This window comes from Aythya ferina, assembly GCF_964211825.1.
Source record: "Aythya ferina genome assembly, chromosome: 24".
NCBI classification, from domain to species: Eukaryota; Metazoa; Chordata; class Aves; order Anseriformes; family Anatidae; genus Aythya; species Aythya ferina.
In genome coordinates this window covers 3,637,618-3,658,760 of record NC_140322.1, presented here as the reverse complement: position 1 = coordinate 3,658,760, position 21,143 = coordinate 3,637,618, and the positions used below count along the sequence as shown (strand labels likewise).

At 49.5% G+C, this 21,143-nt stretch overlaps 2 protein-coding genes across 9 annotated transcripts; both read right to left on the bottom strand.

Annotated features, from left to right (window-relative positions):
• Positions 1–1,721: 1,721 nt before the first annotated feature.
• On the bottom strand, positions 1,722–5,327 carry HMGN2 (high mobility group nucleosomal binding domain 2). 3 transcript variants are annotated; one of them, XM_084497281.1, is made up of 6 exons: positions 5,157–5,327; positions 4,285–4,329; positions 3,895–3,924; positions 3,524–3,574; positions 3,069–3,164; positions 1,722–2,618 (listed from the first exon to the last, which is right to left on the bottom strand). In XM_084497281.1, the coding sequence occupies exons 1-6, from the start codon at positions 5,169–5,171 to the stop codon at positions 2,583–2,585; spliced, it is 273 nt and encodes a 90-aa protein (XP_084353407.1). In that variant the 5' UTR covers positions 5,172–5,327; the 3' UTR covers positions 1,722–2,582. The 3 variants fall into 3 exon arrangements, with proteins under 3 accessions (XP_084353407.1, XP_084353406.1, XP_084353408.1); XM_084497280.1 differs by lacking the exon at positions 3,895–3,924 and having other exon boundaries at positions 3,524–3,594; positions 4,273–4,329; positions 5,157–5,294; XM_084497282.1 differs by lacking the exon at positions 3,895–3,924 and having other exon boundaries at positions 4,273–4,329; positions 5,157–5,294.
• On the bottom strand, positions 5,158–17,861 carry DHDDS (dehydrodolichyl diphosphate synthase subunit). 6 transcript variants are annotated; one of them, XM_084497245.1, is made up of 10 exons: positions 17,771–17,837; positions 16,402–16,485; positions 15,370–15,486; positions 14,769–14,911; positions 13,753–13,869; positions 13,470–13,571; positions 12,712–12,826; positions 10,949–11,056; positions 7,194–7,262; positions 5,158–6,151 (listed from the first exon to the last, which is right to left on the bottom strand). In XM_084497245.1, exons 2-9 carry the CDS (start codon positions 16,462–16,464, stop codon positions 7,224–7,226), a joined length of 804 nt encoding a protein of 267 aa, XP_084353371.1. In that variant the 5' UTR covers positions 16,465–16,485; positions 17,771–17,837; the 3' UTR covers positions 5,158–6,151; positions 7,194–7,223. The 6 variants fall into 6 exon arrangements, with proteins under 6 accessions (XP_084353371.1, XP_084353372.1, XP_084353367.1 ...); XM_084497246.1 differs by lacking the exon at positions 17,771–17,837 and adding an exon at positions 16,570–16,807 and having other exon boundaries at positions 16,402–16,480; XM_084497241.1 differs by lacking the exons at positions 5,158–6,151; positions 7,194–7,262 and adding an exon at positions 7,396–9,026 and having other exon boundaries at positions 17,771–17,861.
• Between the last annotated feature and the right edge of the window lie 3,282 nt (positions 17,862–21,143).

Sequence of the window (21,143 nt, the reverse complement as noted above, 5' to 3'; positions counted from 1 at the left end):
ACCGTTCTCATGAGAATTAATATTTTCCTCTGGCTGGTGGAAATACCCTGTGCCATCACGCACAACACAGCAGCAAACATTTTAGAATTTCAAGTATTGAAAACATTAATAGTTCAGGAGCACGTTCTTCAACAAAAATATAAGATCTGTAACTACACTTCGTCAGCAGCAGTGTATCTTTCAGCTGTGGGATGAAGAGGCCTTCCAGCCACAAGGTTGGTTTCGGAGCATTTCAGTTGGCAACCAGGCCAGCAGCAACCTGCTCAAAAGCCAGCTCACTTGGAACTGCTCACTCCCTTTGCAGAGGCCCAGTAGCATAAAGCAAGGTGGGGTATTTCAAGATTTCTTCACTCTTACGTTATTATTTGAATGTAATAATAATTACATTATTATTGGGTGAAACCCGTTTCACTGCTCATAGAGCGCTCCCACCATCATCCTGCTCATGGATGTCCAAGACCATTCCGCTGCCTTGATGCTCATCTCACTTAAGTTTTAAAAATTCACTCATTGGGAAATCCAGAGGACTTCAAACCTGCAGTTCTCATGCAGGTGAGCCACTCTCCCTCCCTAGAGCCATCAGATCCTCTTCTGAGGACACGGCCAAGCAGAGCAGACCAACGTCACAGCACCCTAAGTGCCCTTCTTGTTAATTCTTGAGCTCCTTTCCACTTTGCCCACCGCCACAGCCCCACTCACTTGTCCCAGGGCTGACTCTCCTGGAGAACGTCCCCCCGCTTTACTCCCCTTTTTCTCCCAGTTCCCGCTGCTGGGGACCTGCCTCCTGTCAGCGGCTGCATCCTACTGCTTGGCTGCTCTCAGTTGTCAGAAACGTTGGCCACTTCTACACTGCTGCTTCTGGGTGGGGTACGTACATGACTCAAGCTCACTACTTCTCCTATCTTTGTGAGGGCAAATGTAAGACTTCTCAGCTATGATAACACAAGGTGGAAAGATAGAACAGATCCCAATGTCCCAGTAAGAACTGTGCTCTAGAATACCTCTAGCATTCTAGATGCAGAATACTCCCCCCTGTTGCTGTTGGATTCCCTCTGAACAGCACAGGTTGCAACAGGTCACTGCACTTAACCAAGAACAGACACTGAAGTCCCAGGAAAGGCTAAATAGAGATGGAAGAAATATTCCATCTCATAAAGTTATTGAAGGAGACATTTACACGTTAGGGCTTTTGGTTTGGCTCTGTTCTAGGGTGTAAGCAGTGACTATAAAAATGCTGCATTTTCACTCAACAAATCTTGTTTCCTGCTTAGTCACTACACCACAGCAAAGTCTGTATTTGATTAGCAGAAGCAACAATATTCAAGCAAATCTAACACAATCAGTTTTATGGAACTAGTTCTGGTTTCACTACGAAGAAAGCCATACCAAAATTTATTTTTTCTCTGCAGCAACTGAAAGATTGCTGTGTTCTTCCCCCTTTTGTGTAGTTACGACACGATAGCCACTGCTTTTTAAGCGATAACAAAGATAAATTATCTCAGGAGATTCACTTACACGCTCCATTTTGGGCCTCCCATGAAGTCAAGACCTTCCAACCAGCCTGCAGTGAAGTTACCTTACCTAACTTTTAGGTACAGAAATCTTGCTTTTCACTTGGGAATTAGCAATGCATTAATTATCTGAACTCAGATGCTTAAAACAAAGTGTTTTAACCACATCAGAGATGAAATAATGGCAAGAGAAATTAGAAAGGCATTAAGAACAGTCCAAGCCAAACCGTATCCAGCTTTATTAAAGGTACTTTTCATAAACAATCATGGTAATTTAGGCAGGACATGGGCTACAATCTGCAACATTTTACAACAACTGTCAAACTCCCCTCCCTTCATGGACTACCCAAACGTAAAAGTTGCTATAAAACCGAAGAATCTTCATTTCATACTTGTAGAGGGAAAAGTTTAGAGTGAGGGTGGACACTTTCACATTTAGCATGTTGTTTAACAACTCTTCACAAATCTACCCTGACTTTGAGAAAAATTAAAACTGCAGATTTCTTAATCTGAAGATCCACAATATAAAAGAGGAAATGCAGCTCCTTTTAGAGCTATTATGTCCCAAATTAGACACCACAAGTCCGGGATCACCTGACAATGCATTTAGAGTGGCAAGTCCCAAAATGCCGTTTTTGCTGTATTTCGGAGTGATAGGCTCTAGGCAAAAACTGAGGACACGAAAGGGAACACAGAGGGCAATACAAACTGCAGTTGGAAGTTGGCAACAGGCGTCTTGGGAGCTTCAACGTTCACTCTGATGCACTTCACGAAACAGACGTGCAGCATTAAGGAAACCCTTCCCCCTTTATTCAGGAAGAGTCCTTCTTCCAAAAACTGGGGAGGGGGTAAACTTTTACTTTTAAAATTTAGGTTCCAAGAAATAGACTAAGTGACATTTGTCCCCACTGCCCCCCCCCTCAAAACACAACAACGAAGCGGTCTGTGTGCTAACAACATAGCTTAAAAAAAAGTAAAACAAAATTCTGCATTGTTATAAAACTTGATAAAAAATAGTATTTCAAACTGTACAGTCACCAGAAGTACACAGTTATCAAAAATTCACACATTTTACTTGGCATCACCAGCACCTTCGGCTTTCTGTGCCTAAAAGAAAAAGGGGGAACTGGTCAATACACACCACACACTTGCACCAAACAACATTCCTTTTCCTGAGTAACAATTCTCTGAGCAGAAGAAATCTATCTGGGCCGTACCACTGTAATTCTTAGCAGAATGAAATCTAACATTCAAAGGAGTGCAAAAGGCAACCTGGAGTTGCTTTATGAAGTGCTAACTTTATGCGATTTTAGAACAAGGCAGAAGAATAACTTTTCCTACAGCAACTCCAACTAGCGAACAGAAAGCATTAACTCGTTACCGACTGGGCAACACAGCCCTCTGCATCCGTGGACATACTGTTAATGTCACAAGCGACAGGTCTAAATACTCAAGCAGTAATTCATCTTCATTAGCAGAAGCCTAGACCTGCCTTTGTTTGATAGGGAAAAAATTAATTTGCTGCTGTAACTCAAAGTGCTAGAGCTGCTGTTATACCTGGTCTGTTTTGGCATCTCCGTTTTCTGCAGGGTTGTTTCCCTCCTTGCCAGCATCAGCTTTCCCCTTCTTTCCCTTGGGCAACTTCTCGCTCTTCTGTCAAACACAAGATGACACACACCATTACAATTACCAACATCCACTCACGAAGCCACAGGAATCCAAAATCTAGCATGGTAAAATCAACATTGGATGTTGGCCTGAAAGGAACACAACACACAAGCGTTCACGTATTCAAGAGATCGACACCAACTGAGAAGGGTCTTCTTGTATTTAATCACTCTTTGGTATTTTTTTATTCAAGTTTTGTAAAATACAGAAGTTTTCACTGCAACTTTATAGAAGCGACGATGCAGCTGGATTTCAGGACTAGATACGCTTCGAAGTTCTGTCAACAGACAAATCCAAACCTCGTAACCTATTTTTCTCTCGATAACAGCACAAACACAACTCACCTTTGGAGCTGCCTTTTTAGGTTTAGGCTCTGGCTTCGGAGGGGCGGGTTTCTGTTAAGTAAAAAAAGACTCTTGTATTATTAAAATTATTTTTAAAGAGGCATTTCTTTTTACTGTTCGACCCCAGATGGTTTATTTTTAGGAAAGCAAATTGAAACATTTGAAATCGAAGCACTTACTTGATTTGTCAGTTGCTCAGCCACTCCCATAACACTACACAATGGGGCAGTTTGTTAAGCTAATAACTTTCTTTCAGCTGAACAATGCGTCTCTCCAGAATACCTACAGTTCTCACACAGATGCAGCATTTAATACTCGAGCCTAAAGCTATTAAATGTTGTGACATCTCTGCTCAGCACGAGAATACTCACAGCAGATAACCTCGCCGATCTCCGTTGTGGCTGTTTGAAAAGAGAAGTTATTTAATTTAACGTCATGAAACGTAAACTATCAAAACACACAAAGTCTCATCTCAAAGTAATAAAATCCCAGGAGCAATTTCTAAGTTTTTAGTTCACTTTTTTTTTTTCCCTTTCTCAAGGAGCACGAGAATATCCTGTTTACACCGCTCCTAATAATAACTAACAATAGTTAAATAGTTTTTTCATGCTTCAGCCCAGAAGACGCAGCTAACACTTGGAAGGGTCGCTATGGATTGGGAGCAATCCCCGTCTCCTCGAGGATCTTTCTGACAATCGAGCTGAACCTTGCCTTCCAACACTTCACAACCCAACTTCGGTGAAAAACACCCAACTTCTTACCTCATCCTTAACTTTGGCCTTATCGCCCTTGGTATCTCCTTCAGCCTAGAGCGTGAAAGAGAAGCGGAGGCAACAAGTTAACGGGGGCGCGCTCGCTCCTAACGGCTGCGGGGGGAGAGGAGGCGGGGGGGCTGCCGAACCCTGGGGGCTCTCCCTAGGATTTAGGGACTACGAGGAGGCCCCAACAGGCTGGGGGGGGCTCCCTTTAAGCCAAACTGAGGCAGAAACTCAGCGCCCCCCCCTTCCCCTCCACCAGCAGGAGGCGGGGGCCGAGCCGCCCCCTCAGCGAGGCCCCGCTCCCCCCACTCTTCCCCTCCCCTCACGGGTTTTGGCGGCAAAGCCCCTTCCCGCCCTCCGCGCTCCTCTGAGGGGAGGGGAAGCGGCTCCCCCCCTACCCCCCCCCATCCTCCTCCTCCTCCTCCCCCCCCCCCTTTTTTCCCCTCAGGCCCCCCCTTCCCGCCAAAACCAGCCGGATCGGACCGGCTGCGCGCGCTCGCGCCCCTCCCCTCCCCTCAGCCGTTAGAGCGAGCGCGCGCGCGGCCGGCAACGGTCCCGCCGCCCCGCCCCCCCCCCCTCCTTTTTCTCCCCCCCCCCGCTCCCTTCCTCCTCCTCCTCCTCCTCCTCCTCCTTTCCCTCAGCGCCCGCCGGGGCCTCCGCTCGCGCGCGCCGCCTCGCAGCCGTTACCGCCCCGAAGGGAGGGGGGGGCGGGACTACGCGCCTCAAACTGCCCCCCCACAACCCCTCACCGCCCCCCCCCCCCCCCCTCCGGTGTGTGTGTGTGTGTGTGTGTGGGGAGGGAGGGAGGGGAGGCCCCCGGTGTGAGGGGGGGGGAGGGAAAAGGGAAAGGGTCCCGGTGCCCCGGTGCCACGTACCTTTCTCTTCGGCATGGCTCCGGGCGGCGTGTGTTGTGTGTGTGTGTGTGTGTGTGTGTGTGAGGGGAGAGCGAGCGAGAGGAGCGCGCTGGGCGGCGTGAGGGGGCGGAGGGAGGAGGAGGAGGAGGCGGAGGAGTGAGGAGGGGGGGGTGTGTGAGGGGGGAGCCGGGCTCGCTCGGGCCGGGGCGGCGGCGGTGAGGAGGAGGAGGAGGAGAGCGGGGGAGGGGTGAGGGGGGAAAGCGGGGAGAGGCCGGCGGCGCGGAGGGCAGGCAGGAAGGCAGGCGGGAGGGCGGGCGGGCGGCGGGGCTGCCTCCCGGCTCGCTCCGCTGGCTGCCGACCCCACTAATTTGAATCGGGTGTTTATAAAGTTTTATATAGAGCCGGACGCGGCCCAACCGGTTCCAGCCGGATCCCCGCCGCCCCGCCCGCTCATTGGCCAGCGCGGGTCACGTGGCTGGTAGCGATGGGGAGGGGAGTGTGTGGGGAGGGGGGGGGGCCGCCAGGGGAGGGAGCCGCTGAGGCGGCGCGCGCGCAACTGGGCCTCGAGCCCCCCCCCCTCCCCTCAGCCCCCCCCCCCCCCGCTCCCTCCTTTCCCTCCCCTCACGGAGCTCCGCGGCCGCCGCCTGCCCCCGCGCCCGGCCCCCGAGAGCGGGAAGGGCCCTGGGGAGGGGGCGGCGGAACAAAATCATAATAAATAAATAAATCGGGAAGGGGGGAGGGCTCGGAACTGCAGCGACGCAACAGGGTTTGTGTGTGTGGGGGGGGTGATGTGGGGAAAAGGGGCTTCCCCCCCCCCCTCCTGGCTCCGTGTGCAGGTGAGGGGAGCTGTTCCTTCAGCACCTCCGCGGCCTCTTCGTCTTCATCCTCCTCATCCTCATCTTCCTCTTCTTCCTCCCCCTCCTCGTCCTCTTCCTTCTCTTCCTCCTCCTTCCTCTTCCTCCGCTGCCGCCACCCCGCTGCCCGGCTGGAAAATGGGCGTTAGCACTCCTCTTTTCCTGTGAAAAACAAAAAAAATAAAATAAAAATAAAAGGAGGGGAGAGTTGCGGCCAAAGCTGAAGGAAAGGAGGATAAAGCAAAAAATAAAATGGAAATAGCGGGACATTGCCCACTAAGCACAGGTGGGGGAAGTTGGTGCCTGCTGCTTGCCCTGAGGGAGCCACAAAGCTGGGCTCCCCCCCAGCCCTTCCTCACACCTGGGCACAGGCACCAAACGTTTGCTACAAAGCCAATTACAAAATATTCCCCTCGGTCCTGCCCCAGCTTCTCACCTTTAATTGAATCTCATCCAGAAGAGCAGCTTGACAAGCACGCTCCCCCTTCCCCACCAGGTAAGCTCTCAGGCTGTTTCCAGACCTCACACACAAGAGCGCATTCCCCCAGCTGTGCTGATTTACAACACCCTCACCATATAAACACGAATTAGGAGGCTGAATTCTCACTGTCAGCAGCCTGTAGCTCATTCCACAACTGTCATTTCAGGACTGACTGGAAAGCTGCACTCCTGAAAACTCAGTTTGCCTTTGTAACTTACCACAACCTCTAAGGAAGCGAGGTTGACAGGGAAAGTTTGTATTTCACGGGAATAACTGATGCAGGGAGAATCAAACTCAGAGGTAACAAGCCTTTTTCCACTGCTTGATGAACTGACACCCTCTTCCTGCCCCCCCCAACAGCAAAAGGCTTTTAGAAAGGCATTAAAACTTTCCCTGCAAGCCTTCTGTAACTCCTAGCCTTCAGTTACCACACCTGCAAGTTGTACCCCTTTTTGGAAAGCCACCACTGCAGCTTTCATCACCCATAGCACCAGAACACAACTGAAAACTTGGTTTTTAAAGGCAAAAAAGCATCCTTGGGTAGCACCAGTCTCCCTGTATCTGCCTGGCAAAGCAGACAGGAGTGTGCATCTCATGGAGAATAGGAACTATTTCCACAGAGAACTTCCCAAAACGTGCAGACAGACAAAATAAAATAGAGCAGAAGTTGACAGCTCCCTTCATCTTGGCCCCCTTCACCCACGTTACTGTTTGCTTACTTACAGAAGAGGACGTACGGGCACACAGCTCCACTCAGCCAGGCCTCGGGATACCAGCAAATTGCTCACACAACTGCAAAGAGAACACAGCCTTCACATTTTTTCCAGTCCCACAGGAACCAGATGAAGAGCCTGTCACAGGTTAAACGATACACTAGACCTGGATGCCAACTTCATTACACCTAAGGACATGAAGCTCTACCAAGTTTTAAGTGTTCATTTTTTTTTTAAATAGTTTGGTATGAATATGCTTTATTCACGGTTTGACAATGTAGTTACCCTCTTCACAATCACATTCAAAATGCTGAGTTCGCAGCACTTAAGTCTTTTAAATTTGCATTTTCTCATTTTCACCTGGAGGTTAAAAAAAAGAATACTTTAAAAAACAGCAATAGCTGATACTGCTGCACCTGTACGTGCATCAGTAACAAAAGCAAGACATTTCCTATTATTTTGATTGTAGGGATGGAAACCAGGAAAAATTAAGAGACAGAAACAATCTTGGAAATTATTTAGTCCATCTCCCTGCTAATAGAGAATTGAGAAGTAACACTCCACAGCTGCTCCGGCCACTCCCATTACAATCAGCTATACAGCACTCCTGCATCATTTTGGCTGGGCTCAGAGGCTGGTTTTGGCTCCTGTATTCCTGAACTAAGCCCATCCTCATTCCCCAGAAGCGGATGGTGGATGTTAAGTCACAGCCCCTAGAGGTTTCAGAGGGATTTGGCATACGGCATCCATCCCCTGGTTTAAGCTAACTTCTTTTCCTTTTTAAGCCATGAGGTTAATTCCCAAACAATTGTTTTTCTTTGCCTCTTTGGACCCTCCCCCCCCCTCTTTCCCTCAGCATAGTCGGTCTGCTCCAGCTGGGTTTGGAAGCCAGCATTTGGGTTCCCCCCAGCACTGCTGAAAAGGGATCACAGGACCTGACGGAGCTCTGGAGCATCCTTGTTCCTTCATGGCAAGGCTGACAACACCTCGCTTTAGCTTTTTGGAAGCCAAGAGCAGATAAATCAAAACCAGCATAATAAGGTGAGGAAAAGGCAAGATGCCTGAAGTAGGCAGGGGAAAGTATCTCTGCCAGTGCTTGGCACAGGGCTCCCTTATACACCAGGAATAATCCTCTCTCTTCAGAAAGGAAATTGGATGGGACAGCAGAGGAAATCTCACAGGAAGATTCGCTACTGCAAAGAATTCAAGCCCAGGCTGATTTAACATGACTGAAATTGATTGCCTGGGCCAATTCACGAGGAGCCTAACAGAATGTGAGGCTCATTTTAGTTAACTTGTCACAAAACCACCAAGCCTCTGAAATACCAAGCAGCGGAGTACAGCGGGGTGCGGGTATTCTCCCTCTATCATGGGGCAGGGAGGCAAGACAGAAGGACGGCATTACTTTCCTCAGCAGCATTCACAGAATTAGGAAGGTTCACAGTACTCTGTCCCTGCCCTTGGACAGTGCCAGTGGGGATGTAAAGTCCAGTAGCAGCCCTGCATCCCCACGGCAGAACCACACCAAGTGAATTCCTCGGGACAGCAGATATCCTCTCTAACACGATTAAAAACTGTCTTCCCCAAGAACCACCCAGCACTTATGTCATGCAGACACTGTACACAATCTTTCAAAGAAGTCCGCTCTCTTGTGCTCTAGTGCCTGTAGGAAGCCCTGGATTCTCTCTTCCCGCATGGCGGTGCATTTCTGCAACAGTGTCCGTCGACGCTGAGAGTCTCCATGGGATGCAAAACCCTCCTGCTGCAGCTTCTTTGTCACATAAGCCTGATCCCTTTCCATCTCTTGTTGCTTCCTTTCCTCCATGTAGGAGTCTCTGGCCTTCTAGAGTGAAAAGCAGCAGAGCGTTAGCACTTTACCAGGCCTTTCAGCTCATCTGTGGTGCAGATGCACGGCAGCTTAGGTTATGGAAGAAACAACCTCTGCTTGGCAATCATCTGTAGGGGAAATGAAGAGTGGCTCTGTGTGTGCCTCCCCTACTTCAAGGCAGTCTGCTTGATCAGTTAGAGAAAATATAGGGATATCCTTCAGGACCTTCTCCCCAAGACACACGCCTGCTGAAAGCATTAACTCACAGTTAAAATATATAAAGGTCATGACAGATTGTGGAAAAACCCTCAGATACCTGAATCAGAGAGGGACGGTGTACAAGAGCACTTTCAAACCACAGATGTGCACATAAGCTTGCCAATGTCATCACTGAATCTTTGATCCTATTCATGCAGCTGCTGAAAGGTTTTAGGGGATTCAGAACAATGATCTGTGCAGCAATTCTTCGAGCTGATGATCAGGTATTGAGCTAATAGCTAATCAGCTTGAGCAAAAAAGCAAGAGAATGCTCAACATCCCCAGATGTCTGCAATCTAATAAATTACCAGCTCAATACACAGCAGGATGGGCAGGGGAAAGGTAAAGGCAGTAGCTACCCTTGCCTATTCTTCAAGTATTTGAAGTATTTTTGCAGAACATCACTTGAATTTCTTATTGCAGACATCCTACCCTGCAACCCGTATCACACACAAAGAAAAACACAACCCACACCTGCATGCAGGTATATTAACTTCTCGTTTTAAGAGCAGTCACTATGACACGACCTGACGTGCACACACTACAGGGAGTAGTGGCCTTTCAAATTAGAAAGTTGTAATAATTACTCTAATGAGAGCCTGAGCCACTCTTCACCACCCTTTCAGTGTGTTCATCTCAGTAGTCTCTGCTCTGGCACTGTAAACTTTTGTTGTGCTGGGAATAAGCGTAGAAACATCCCCAGCTAGAGAAAAACCAATGGATTGGTAACAGTCCACTGCTGTAGCTCCATTTGTTAGAAGTGAAAAGATCATCAGCTTGCTCAGAATAAGACTTCTACCCCAGGACAAAGTGAAATTCTGCCCGTACCTGCTGGCCACTATGTACCAACAGCAGGTTATAGCTGATCTAGAGCCTAAGGGGTGAGGAACTCCCCTGAGCAGCAGGCAAACTGAAAAACGAAGATGGACACTAAACAGGAGGATATCTTTATCAAACACCTCCAAACCATACATTTTCTGTACTTTGTCCAACCTTCCATCCAGCTGCCTATCCATATTGTAGCTGCCTCCAGCACCCTGAACACAGCAGCACTCCCCCTAAGTAGACACAGCTGCTGGAACCTATTCTGGCTTCTCAGCAAGTCAAGCCCCTAACCACCAAACATCCCCTCCACCTGTGTCAGCTGTTCCAAAAGCTCTGGCTTTGGGCTTTCAAGATTACTTATTTCAAACACAAAAAACCCACCTACTGGTAATCAGCAGTTAATCTGAGTGAGAAGTCCTCCCTTACCAATTCCCAAGTGATCCCAGCAGTCTTCACTGAAACCACTGATTAAGTGGCTTGAATTAAATTCCCTGATTTCGCCCTGTAGCAAATGAGGAGTGTTTATTTGTTCTGTCCTGACAGAGGAGGAGTGGGGACATACTTCCAGCTGGTGGAGGGGCAATAAGCAATGGAGACAGTAGTACCTTCAGATACTTTAGTTATTCCTAAAAGCAGAGGAGTCTGTACCCATGCTAACGTGTTGTAACAAGCCACACGGGTACAGGAGACACAACAGATCTGGGAATGGCTGCTGCTACTGAAACAAGGTCTTAACCAAACACACTAGATGAGTAATTCCTGTTTCCACTTTGCACAGTCTCACCTGATGTCCAGCACATTGCTGCTGTGCAGATAACCGTGATGAGCTTTCCATCTCCCTAAGGCTCCCTTACCTGTAAAGCACTGTAGTTCATCTGGAACCGAAGGATAGCCTCACACAAGTTCCAAAAAGAATATTCTGGCCACAACACTGACTGAAACACCAGGCATGAATGGGATGTCTGCAGAAGACAAGATTACCAACAGTTTAATCGGCTAGCAAGGGGGAAAAAAAGTCACCAAGATAGAGCTCAATTGGTCAAGCTATGCTGATTTTCACATAAAGATTTCACCTAGCCTGTGTTATCACATTCTACTTAAAATAAATACCAGCCAGGATAGTTTGAAATCACACACTGCACAGTCTAATTAGTTTGTAATGCTAGGACACCAGTCACCCATTCCTGCAAAATCACCAGCAGAATACTCGCTAATGCTACTCTGGTCTTCAGAGGTATTTTTAATAGCTTAAGCATCACAGATGTACAATAAAACTAAAATAGCAACATTGGACTATCAAAGGCTGTGTTAAGGGAATAACACATGAACCGAGGATCAAGACGTGACATTTATGCCATTCATCAAATGACATCTCGTGATATCTCTCACTGCCCACTCATGGCATTTAAACTGCTTAATCAATTTAAGAGTTGTGGTGTGCCGCAGATATCCTAGAGCTGAAAGATGTTAGGTTGAAACTTGAAAGCTTTTTTTTTGTTGCCACTAAGTCCCTCAACGTTTCAAGTAAATGTATTCCTGTGACCATTATTATGAAATCTAACACTTAATGAAACTCATGACCCTAAATTGTAATGCTAAAGGAAAAGTCTCAGAGTTGATACTATGCAAAAACACTGTAAAGACATTTTGGCACCACAGAATCACCCTGAATAGTCCAATTTCCCCCTACTATGGGGCCATCAGGACTCACACAATTGCTACTGAAAGGAAATGTGTACCAACGCTTTGGTCTGTGAGCTGGCAAAGCAGGAGCACAAGCGCACATTCTCCTCTGCTGCTTGTGCCATAAACCATGGCACAGGAGAGGGGCATCCCACCAGCCATGCTCACAGAACATCAGCTGGCTCAGTAACGCCTCACAAATTACTCAAAAGCTCAGGACTCTGCCAGGACTACTAGCAAGAGGAGCAAGGGAAATGTTACTTTGCAGTACTGATGCCCACCAATTCAGGGTAAACGTGCCCAAGAATACGGCAAAAGGGAGGGGAGGGGTGCCTTGGTAGGCAATCGCAGCTGAGGCCAGACAGCTTCTGCAAACTTGCCAATTAAATTGGAATAGGAACATTTGATGTGGTTGCTTGAAGGCAATTGTTTTTTGGCTCCAAACTGCACACGTAAAACGTAACTTCAAGTAACGCAGCTCGACTCAAGTGTTCTCCCACAAAGTTTGGATTACAAACCATTCAAAAATTGCCTACCACAGGAGAGAGAAATGGAAGCAGCTTTGAACACCGCAACTGCAAATCCATGAACTTTACCTGTGCTAAGAAGTTTCTACATTTTAGCTTAACAGCCCAGTCATGCCGATTTGACTGCTGTCCTTAGAACCTATCCTGATTGTGTCTTATTTCACTGCCAAAGTCAAATAAACTTCTGAAATGGTGAAAAGTTAGTCCCATACATTAAAAGGTTACATCTTCAGTACCTACAGCTGCTGACATGTGACAAATGCCACTCCCAAGGTTCTAGAAACCCTTTCTGGAATTTCTTCATCCCAGGAAATACTGGCAGAGAGCCTTCATCATCGTCACACCTGGAGTCAGAACACTCTCTGATGCAAAGATGGAATATTTTATGGAAAAAACAAAAACTTTACCTGCCAGAGCAAGAAATCACTTAACCGGACCTCTCCGGAGGTTCGAATCAGGAGGTCTGGGTCAGGGGAGTTGCTGGTGTACAGACACTTATCAAGCAACGATTCAGACACATCACTAGAAGACAGATGCATCCAATTAGAATCACTTTCCTGAGCCAGTGGAAGTGTCACTGCTAAATCAGAATTACTATGCAACTTTATAAACTCAGGACTGCAGGTTAGAATTGGGTGGCTGGGACTGAACCACAGCCAGTCATCAGCTTGCTGACAGACACTGCTATCTGCTCCACAGGCTACTCCAAATGCTCTTTCAGCCCCCAGACCATCTTCTGATGGTCTTTAGAGCATAAGAGCAGTAGAAACAGGCTGTGGAGACTTCCATGTGGAGCAGAGCGCTAACTATCCATCTTCTCTAGGGCAGAGGAACAGTTTAGTATTTGTGATTTATCTGTTGTTTGACCTCACAGCTAAAACTGCCAACTGAGCAGCCCGGCGTTGCGGCACGAAGTCTGTCTTCACACTTCAACTTAAGACACAGACCTTTTCTTCTGGTGTGGCTGTGTATCTATCACCACGGTAATTGAAATAACAAAAAAAACAAACATTGCATAGTACCTTTAAGTCATTTGCTCCAGTCAGACTGGTTTAATAAGATCTATTTAAAAGCCACCTGGTTTCTGGGAGGTTATTGATAAAGCACAGGAATCAAGACAGACAGTTTTAATCCATGAAGCATCACATAGAAAAACCAGAGTTACCTGGGTTCAAGCAGCCCTTGCTCCACGCCCCATGCCATCTCCCTGACAGCATTGCTGATTTCATGCCTTGATGTGTATGCAAAACAGACATTTAGAAAGCACCTGAAAAAAGAAGTCACAAAAACTTAAAAGTAGAGGTCCAGCAGGTGACAAATAGACGATGTACAGCACTTGTGTGTGCTTGTAGGACAAAGAAAGAGGTATTGTGTTTGACAAGTACTCAGCCTTCAAGGAGAAGAGGAGAGCACGACATACCAGCTACTTTGACCCATACATCACTTACTTGTTGTAGTTCCTGGTTGCCAGCACAGCTTGGGCAATCAGTTCCTGAATATCCAAGGGCAGAAGTGGCAGGTCTCCGAGGACACGGATACACACACCGTGTTTCTTCAGCTTCTCCCTACACCCAACAAAGAGAGTGAGGACTGCAGCAAACAGATCAGCCCGTTTGCCTTGTGTAACAGCCACCAAATGAAAACAGCAGGCACATTGCAGGCAAAGCTTTAGCAAAAGTGAGAATTAGAAATAAGCATAATGACCAGGTGTGTCAGGTGTTCAGAACTGGCTTAGATTTGTTCATCCCAAACCATTCTCTGAAGGGAAAATGATCATTCCCCATGAAGTTACCTCAGGTTCAGACATTACCAAAGGGCCAGATAACAATCACACATTAGGCATGCCTACCTGAAGTTATGAAGATCCACACGTGTAAAACTTAAAATAAAACCACAGACTCTAGGCAACTAACTAATCAAACATACAGAACACAGAATTACCGATGATCACCCACAGAACAGCACAACTATTCCTGGCCTATCACTGATGAAGAGGCCACGCTGGCTAGAAAACAGGGAAACGGCCTCTTAAAGTTGTGGTGTACTGCAGTGCTCAGACAGAACTCGAGAGGATCAGGACTCCCAGTGCACAAACGAAGCAGTGTGCACCAGGGAGTCCTCTCCCTCCCTTACTTCCAGTTGTGCCTTCTCACTGCCCTACCAATTTACCTCAGTCAGATAAAGCACCTTTCCACACAGCACTTTTCTCATCTGTCAGGCATGGGCAAACAAACACCACCAAGTTACTGTGCAACAGAGCGCTGCAACATCTGCAACTTCCCTCCCTGCTCACTCAAGTCCGTACTAGTTCCATCAACACACACACTGTGAACTAGTTCTCCAGCTCCAAAGTGACTTAACACACCATGTGCCCACATGTGGAAGCCTCAAGTTGAGAGATTTCTCTTAATGATGATCTGCTTTTGTTTCACCCTGTAGGAAAGAGACGTGAGAGGGTTCTTACTGTTCCTCCAGCAGGCGGCTAAATTTCTGTCTTGCCAGATCCATTAGGCCATCCACCTCCTCCTTGGAGCGCTTGAAGTTCTCGATGCTGAAGGCATAAACAGTCACCTCCCGAATACCCAGGTTTAAACACCACCGCAGCGTCTGCAAGAGGACAAAATATAATTAAAAACACAAGTCAGATAAACAGACTCCGGTAATCAGACAGCTCAGCAAGACCCATGTTCTCAGCTGCTAGAACCTTCCTGCCGTTTCCCACTGTGCTAAGACTGATCAAGAGAAACAACCCTCAAGAGCTGACAATTCCTACCTTGCCTTTTCAAAGAAACTCAACCTGCATCACAGAATTAAGCTTCAAATGTGCAAGACAGATACTTTAAATGAGCGTAAAACAGAGGAAAAACTAGGAGATCAGAATGACTCTGCAAGACACCAGTAAGAGAGCAAGCCAAAGTCAGCCCCCTGATGACATCAGCTGCAAGCACAAGGCCTGACTCGTCAGAGAAGGGCCAGAACACATCAGTAAAGCAGCAAACAAAGCCGGCTGATGAACACATCTCAGACTTTCAACACAAGTCAGAGGCAGCAAACATCCTTCCCACCTGCGCCAGCTTATCAAAGCCTTGCGAGTGTCCCTGCTGCCTCTCCACGTGACACTTCTGGGCATAACGGCGATTGCCGTCCATGATGAAGGCAACATGCTTGGGCATCGGACCTGCCTAGAAAACAAGGACAAACAAAACAGAGCAGAAAGCTGACATCTTGCATCGCAGAGCCCCACCATTCCTGGTAGCACCCCACACTGCTAGGAGTGCAGCGGGTTTCTCACAACTGAAAGATAAGGATGCTAATCACCTCTTTGGTAATCCCAGCTTAGTGTCCTTCTAAAACCTCTCAGTATTGACAATTGTCTAAGCCTAAAAGCAACCTTGCCCTCCCCATTTCTGTTTCGTGACAGAGAACGGTAGCACTTCAGAGGCACAAGAGCACTGCCACCACAGCTGCCTCTCTGCAGGTGCAGGGGAAGGTGCGCAGAGCTTCACGGTGCTGTGGTTGCAAGTATTTTTATTTCAGATTTCAGGGGCATTTTCACAGACACAATTAACTTCGGTGAAGAACCAGTGAGGCCATGAGACCTTCTCCCCTTTAAGAATAGTATCTCCCTTCCAGTGACCTCAGTAGGCCTGCAGAGAGACCCTTTGAAAAAAAGGACAGCAGCACTAGTTCTAAAACTCTGCTGAGCCAGGACAGAATTTCCCTGGAGCTGCTGGGTTATTATTCCAGCCAGCAGAAACCCAGCTTCATATCTTGGATCATAACCCACCATTTCACTGCTCTCCCTCCTCCCATGCCCTGCCTTCACCAGCGAGGGCACAAAACGTGGAAGCCTGGGAGTGTAAGCTCATTATTGGCAAGCACTGCCTGCAGACCTGCTCATTTGCAAGACTAAGCTTAAGTAATTTTCCATCTCCAAACGCTGCTTAGGGATGTACATCCAGTGCCAGCATTAATATGCACCCTTGCTAGCAACACTACCTTCCTACAGCAGATCGGTCACAGAGATAGCTCCACTTTGAACCACGGTGAGCCTGCTAATTGCTGACTACTGCAGGTAACCGAAGATCACTCCTTACCTTAATTACGTTGGCACAGAACCTCTCTATGATGGTCAGCTCGCCTTCTCTGATCCACGACATGTCTTACCAAGAGCTCCTGTTCTTTTTCAGGGGGAAGATGAAAATAAAAGGGTTAGAGGTACAGAAGACTCCATCTGAGCCCAAAGCAACACTGCATGCAATCACCTGGGAAAAATAAGGAGCTGTTTTGGAGACCTTTTTGTCACCTGCATGAGCGCTTGGACAAGCGAGCAATGGGGGAAGTGAACAGCTCAGAAACGAGCTCTGGAATTTTCCAGCTCTATGCCAACAGACTTGATGCTCTACTGGTTTGCTGCAGGGAAAATCCCTCCTGCTTCTTCTTGCAGAAATAGCCGGTGAGTTGGTACACACCCACGGTAACGAGCACCCACATTGCACCAGGCTACCACCAGGCTCAGCATAGAGCAATGATCCCAAACTGACCTGCGGTGCTTTGGTGCTGGAAACCCTTCAAACTGACATCACCAACCACCCTGCTCTGTCACCACTAAGATTTCTTCTCCCTCACAAACATAGAACTTCAGCTTTAAGAGCTCTAAAAACAGTTTTTTTAACCACATCACCCACTCATCAAACACTAGTACCTGGTTTAAGCTAACAAAATACAAGAGCCTGCAGAACTCCCAAATTTACCTTCATTTCTCTGAACTTGGAGCCCTGAGAGAGGTGGGCACAGTGGTTCTGAGGAGCGCTGCAGGGTCAGAGCCCAGACCCACCCACCCATCCCCCAGCGAGGAGCAGGAGCAGCCTCAAATCGTACTGACAACACATTTTCTACGTGCGCCTTCTCCACCTGTGCCCTCAGGAAGGGGCGCGCAGCCACAGATGCAACCGCAAAGCATTCAGGCGAGGCCAGGCCGCACCTCGGGCTCTCCCTAACAGCTCCCTGCCCTCCCTGGGGACAACCCGGGCTAAAAACACCCCCTCCCCCTCCTCCCCCACGACCGCCCGCTAACAAAACCCAACCTTCTGCCACTAAAACCCCACGCAGCCACCTCTAGAAGCGCTCCCCACCGAGAAGCCGCCTGTCTACGAGCCAGGAGCACCGGGGGGGGGGGCGCCGAGAGCTCACCCCCACGGCCTCAAAGCAAGGCCGGGAGGCCCCGGGCCCACCCCCACCGTGAGGGGAGACCCCAGCGCGGAGCGAGGCCCGGCCTGCAGCGGGGCCAGCACCGGGAAGAAGGGGGCAAGAACCCCAAGAGGCGGCTCCCCGGGGCCTGAAGGGCCTCCCCGCTCCCTTTTGTCCCCGTTTTTCCCCTCCTCGTCCCCCGTTTTCCCCTCAGGGCCCCCCCGGTGACCGCCGGGCCCCCCCGGTGACCGCCGGGCCCCCCCCTCCCTCCGTTACCTCGCCCGGCGGCGCCGCCGCTGCCTCCTCAGGAGGGGGCCGCGCCCTTCCGCTTACGTCACCCGCCCGCGCCCAGGGGCGGGAAGCGCGTGCGCGGGGAGGGGGAGGCCGGCGCGCATGCGCGCGGGGTGCTCACGGCTGAGGGGGGGGGAAGAAGGAGGGGGGAGGGGAGGCCGCCATGATGGGGGCCGCCATGAGGGGAGGGGGGCGGCCGTGAGGGGAGCCCGGCAGGGGCAGGGTGGGCGTGGGGAGGCTTCAGGCCGGCCCTGGGGAGTGTAAGGGTCCTTGGGGTTCGGTTTTCACCCCCAAAATTCTGTGCCCCCCCCTCTCCAGCCCCCTTTTTGGGGCTGAGAACCTCAAACCCCACAGCCCCTCAGTGAGGGGAGGAAGGAGGAACCGCACACAGCAGCCATTGCCCGTGGTCTTTCATTTATTTTATTTATTTTTTTTTCCAGAAAAAAAAAAAAAACACATTTCACATAGATGGTAATTAAAAAAATTAAAAACACAAATGAAAGGAGGGAAGGGGGGAAAAAAACCCTGCAGCGACAGGAGCTGCGGCTCTCGCTGCAGGGACTCCAGCAGGAAACCTCCTCAGAAAGCGCGGCCGGGGCGAGCCGCACGCAGCCTTCCCCCCTCATCCCTCCCTCCCTCCCACTTCATACAAATTCAAAGAGTTTGACACAAACAAGCTTTGGTTGCTAGCAGTAAACATGGAGTTACATTCTTCCGTCTCCTCATAGACAATCTTGCGACTCAAAGGCTTTTTAACACCGGGGGAGACACCGCCGCCACCTCGGGAGGGACATTTCTCCCCATACATTCAAATGCCCCGTTACAGCAGGACCCTGAGTGTGCAGCCTCCTCCGCCCGCGATCCGCCGTCCCCTAATGCATAGTGCCCAGCGCCTGCGAGCCGAGCATGGGCAGGGTGGGTGATGATGCAGCAATTTATTTCATTATTGTCAAGACACGGGAAGAACCCACAACGGGCAAACGCAAGGAGAAGATGCAAATCGATCCCGTCTTCTCCAGCGTGGCTTCCCTCTACAGATTAAAAATCCCTGTGTTCTGGGGTCCCGGGGCCACAGTGGCCCTGGGGAAAACCTGAGTGATTCTCTAAGCCGTTCGCTATTTGCTTTAGCCTAGGACAGGGATGGCTACAGAAGTCAAATCCCCACACAGAGTGGCAAGGCAGAGTACACAGAGAAGATCCCGTCTCCCTGGTCCAAAACCTATTAGATGCTTTGGCTATTTTTTCTTTTTTTTCATTTTTTTTTCATTTTTTTTCTTGTTACTTTTGTAAACAATAATCAAGAATACTGAGAGAAAGTGGAAAGATTTACAGAGATATTTACACGTACTAGGCATCTAGCAGAAAAATCACCAAAACCATTAAACTGGGGGGCAAGGGGGAAAGGTCCTACACGATTCTTCAAGACAGATATGAGACCTGGGGGCAGCCGTTTCCCTGGCACCACCAAGGTGCCGCAGGAGGGCCAGCAGCCCCCACAGTGGGACCGAAGCCCAGGGTTAGACGTGCAGCCTGGTGCGCTCTATTGCATTCACCCCGTTCAGACAAAAGCGGTTTCCCTGAAGTGGCTTTGTCTAGGTCCCATCGCTAGTTGAGAACTCGAGGTCCTTCCCCCACCCTCCCAAGAAGAGACCACCACCTCACCATAGGAACTACTGGAGCAGGGCAGGCTCAGCTGGGAGCCGCTCTCCATCCCCGCAAGCCTCGGAGCAGGGGGTGGATTTGGGGCTGAGCAAAGCTTCGGAGGGAACGCCAGGCTCCGGCAGCCTCAGCAAGTCCCCGTGGTGATTCCTGCTGGCGAGGTTGGAGGAGATGCTCTCCACCTGGTCCAGCCCTGCTCCACATCTAAACCTATTGCTACTTAAAGAACAGTGGGAACCGTGCTCGCATCCTGAGATGCCAGCACAGCGAGACGCCCTCCCTGGGAAGGCTCCGGCCAGCCCCGGGTTTTTGGAGTGGAGTGTCAATGGCCCGAAAGCAGGGATCCAGAGCTTCCCCAACCATCACAAGCCAACATTTGGGGGAAGCCAGGAAGGGAGCAGATGGAGCCGTTGCACCTCCCATGCCAGACCTTGGCACCAGGTCCCTTGTCCCAGCAGGTCCCAGTTTGAGGACGAGCGAGGGCAGGGAGTCAGGACAACGCTCGATCTCTCAACACCCTCCCTGGCTGCTGTCAGCTCTCTCCACATTGCCCTGGGACCCCCACCCTGGCTTTCTGGTCCCCAGCCCCATGTCACCAACATACCGGGAGCCTGTGTGACGTCCCAGCCTGCGGGTGACAAGGGGGACTCTGGCACGGGGCAGACAGGAGCGTTCCCATCGGGACAGCAGGGAGGGGGATGTAAACAGGAGAGGGAAGTGGAGGACAGTCCTCAAAAGCCACCAGGCTGGGAGAAAATCTGGAGTTGGGGAGCCAACACGGGCTCTAGCAGCTGCTCCCTGCCCCTGCACTGCCTGGCTTCTCCATCCCTGCGCACAGATCGACAGACCCCAAATTCCTCCTCAGTCCAGCAGGGAAGGGAAAGAGACTATTAAAATACAGTTAAAAAGAAAACAAAACCCAAACATACCAAAAAAAAAAAATAAAACACAACCAAAAAGCTCAACAACATGTCGAGTCCACCTAGCGAACATCCAGTGAGGTAGATCTACGCTTCCAATACAAACTTTGTCACATCTTTGTGCTGTTAGAAAAAACCCTCCTCTCTGTCCAGCACGGGGCTACAGAGGCATTTTATCCCTGAGATTGCTCGAATACCTGAGAATAAGTTGCAGGAATTAGGTCCTTTCTCTCTCTCTCTCTTTTTTTTTTTTCCTTTTTCTTTTTCTTAAAGATTAAAATATACAAAAATACAAAAACCAGAATATTTATATTAAAAAAAAAAAAAAAAAAAACTAAAACAAAGACGACAAACAAACCCAAAGATACGTCATCCACGCACATCCTAGTGCAGCTTTCACTTGGCGTTGGCTTCGGCACGGGCGGGGGGCGGCCGGCCCCGGGAGAATAAAATTATAAAATTCATTGTCACCGGGGCCAATAAATAAAGGCAAGGCCGGGGGGCGGCGGGGAGGGACGAGGGCAGCCGCTGACACCCTGGTGCCCTTTTCCCTCTGTCCCTGGGCAGGCTGAGCCCAGGGGCCATCGGTTTCTGGCACACAGCATGGGCAGGAGGAACATTTCTGCCCTGTGTGGGTTTGCTCCACGTGGAAGAGCCGACGTGCGGGAGCCCCGGCTTGGTTGCGTTTCCCCGAGGGAAACACCACCAGCAAAACCCCGGCAGCTGGCTTAAGCCCTTGCAGCCCTCGCAGCCTTCCTGCTGCCCAGCTCCGGGGTTCG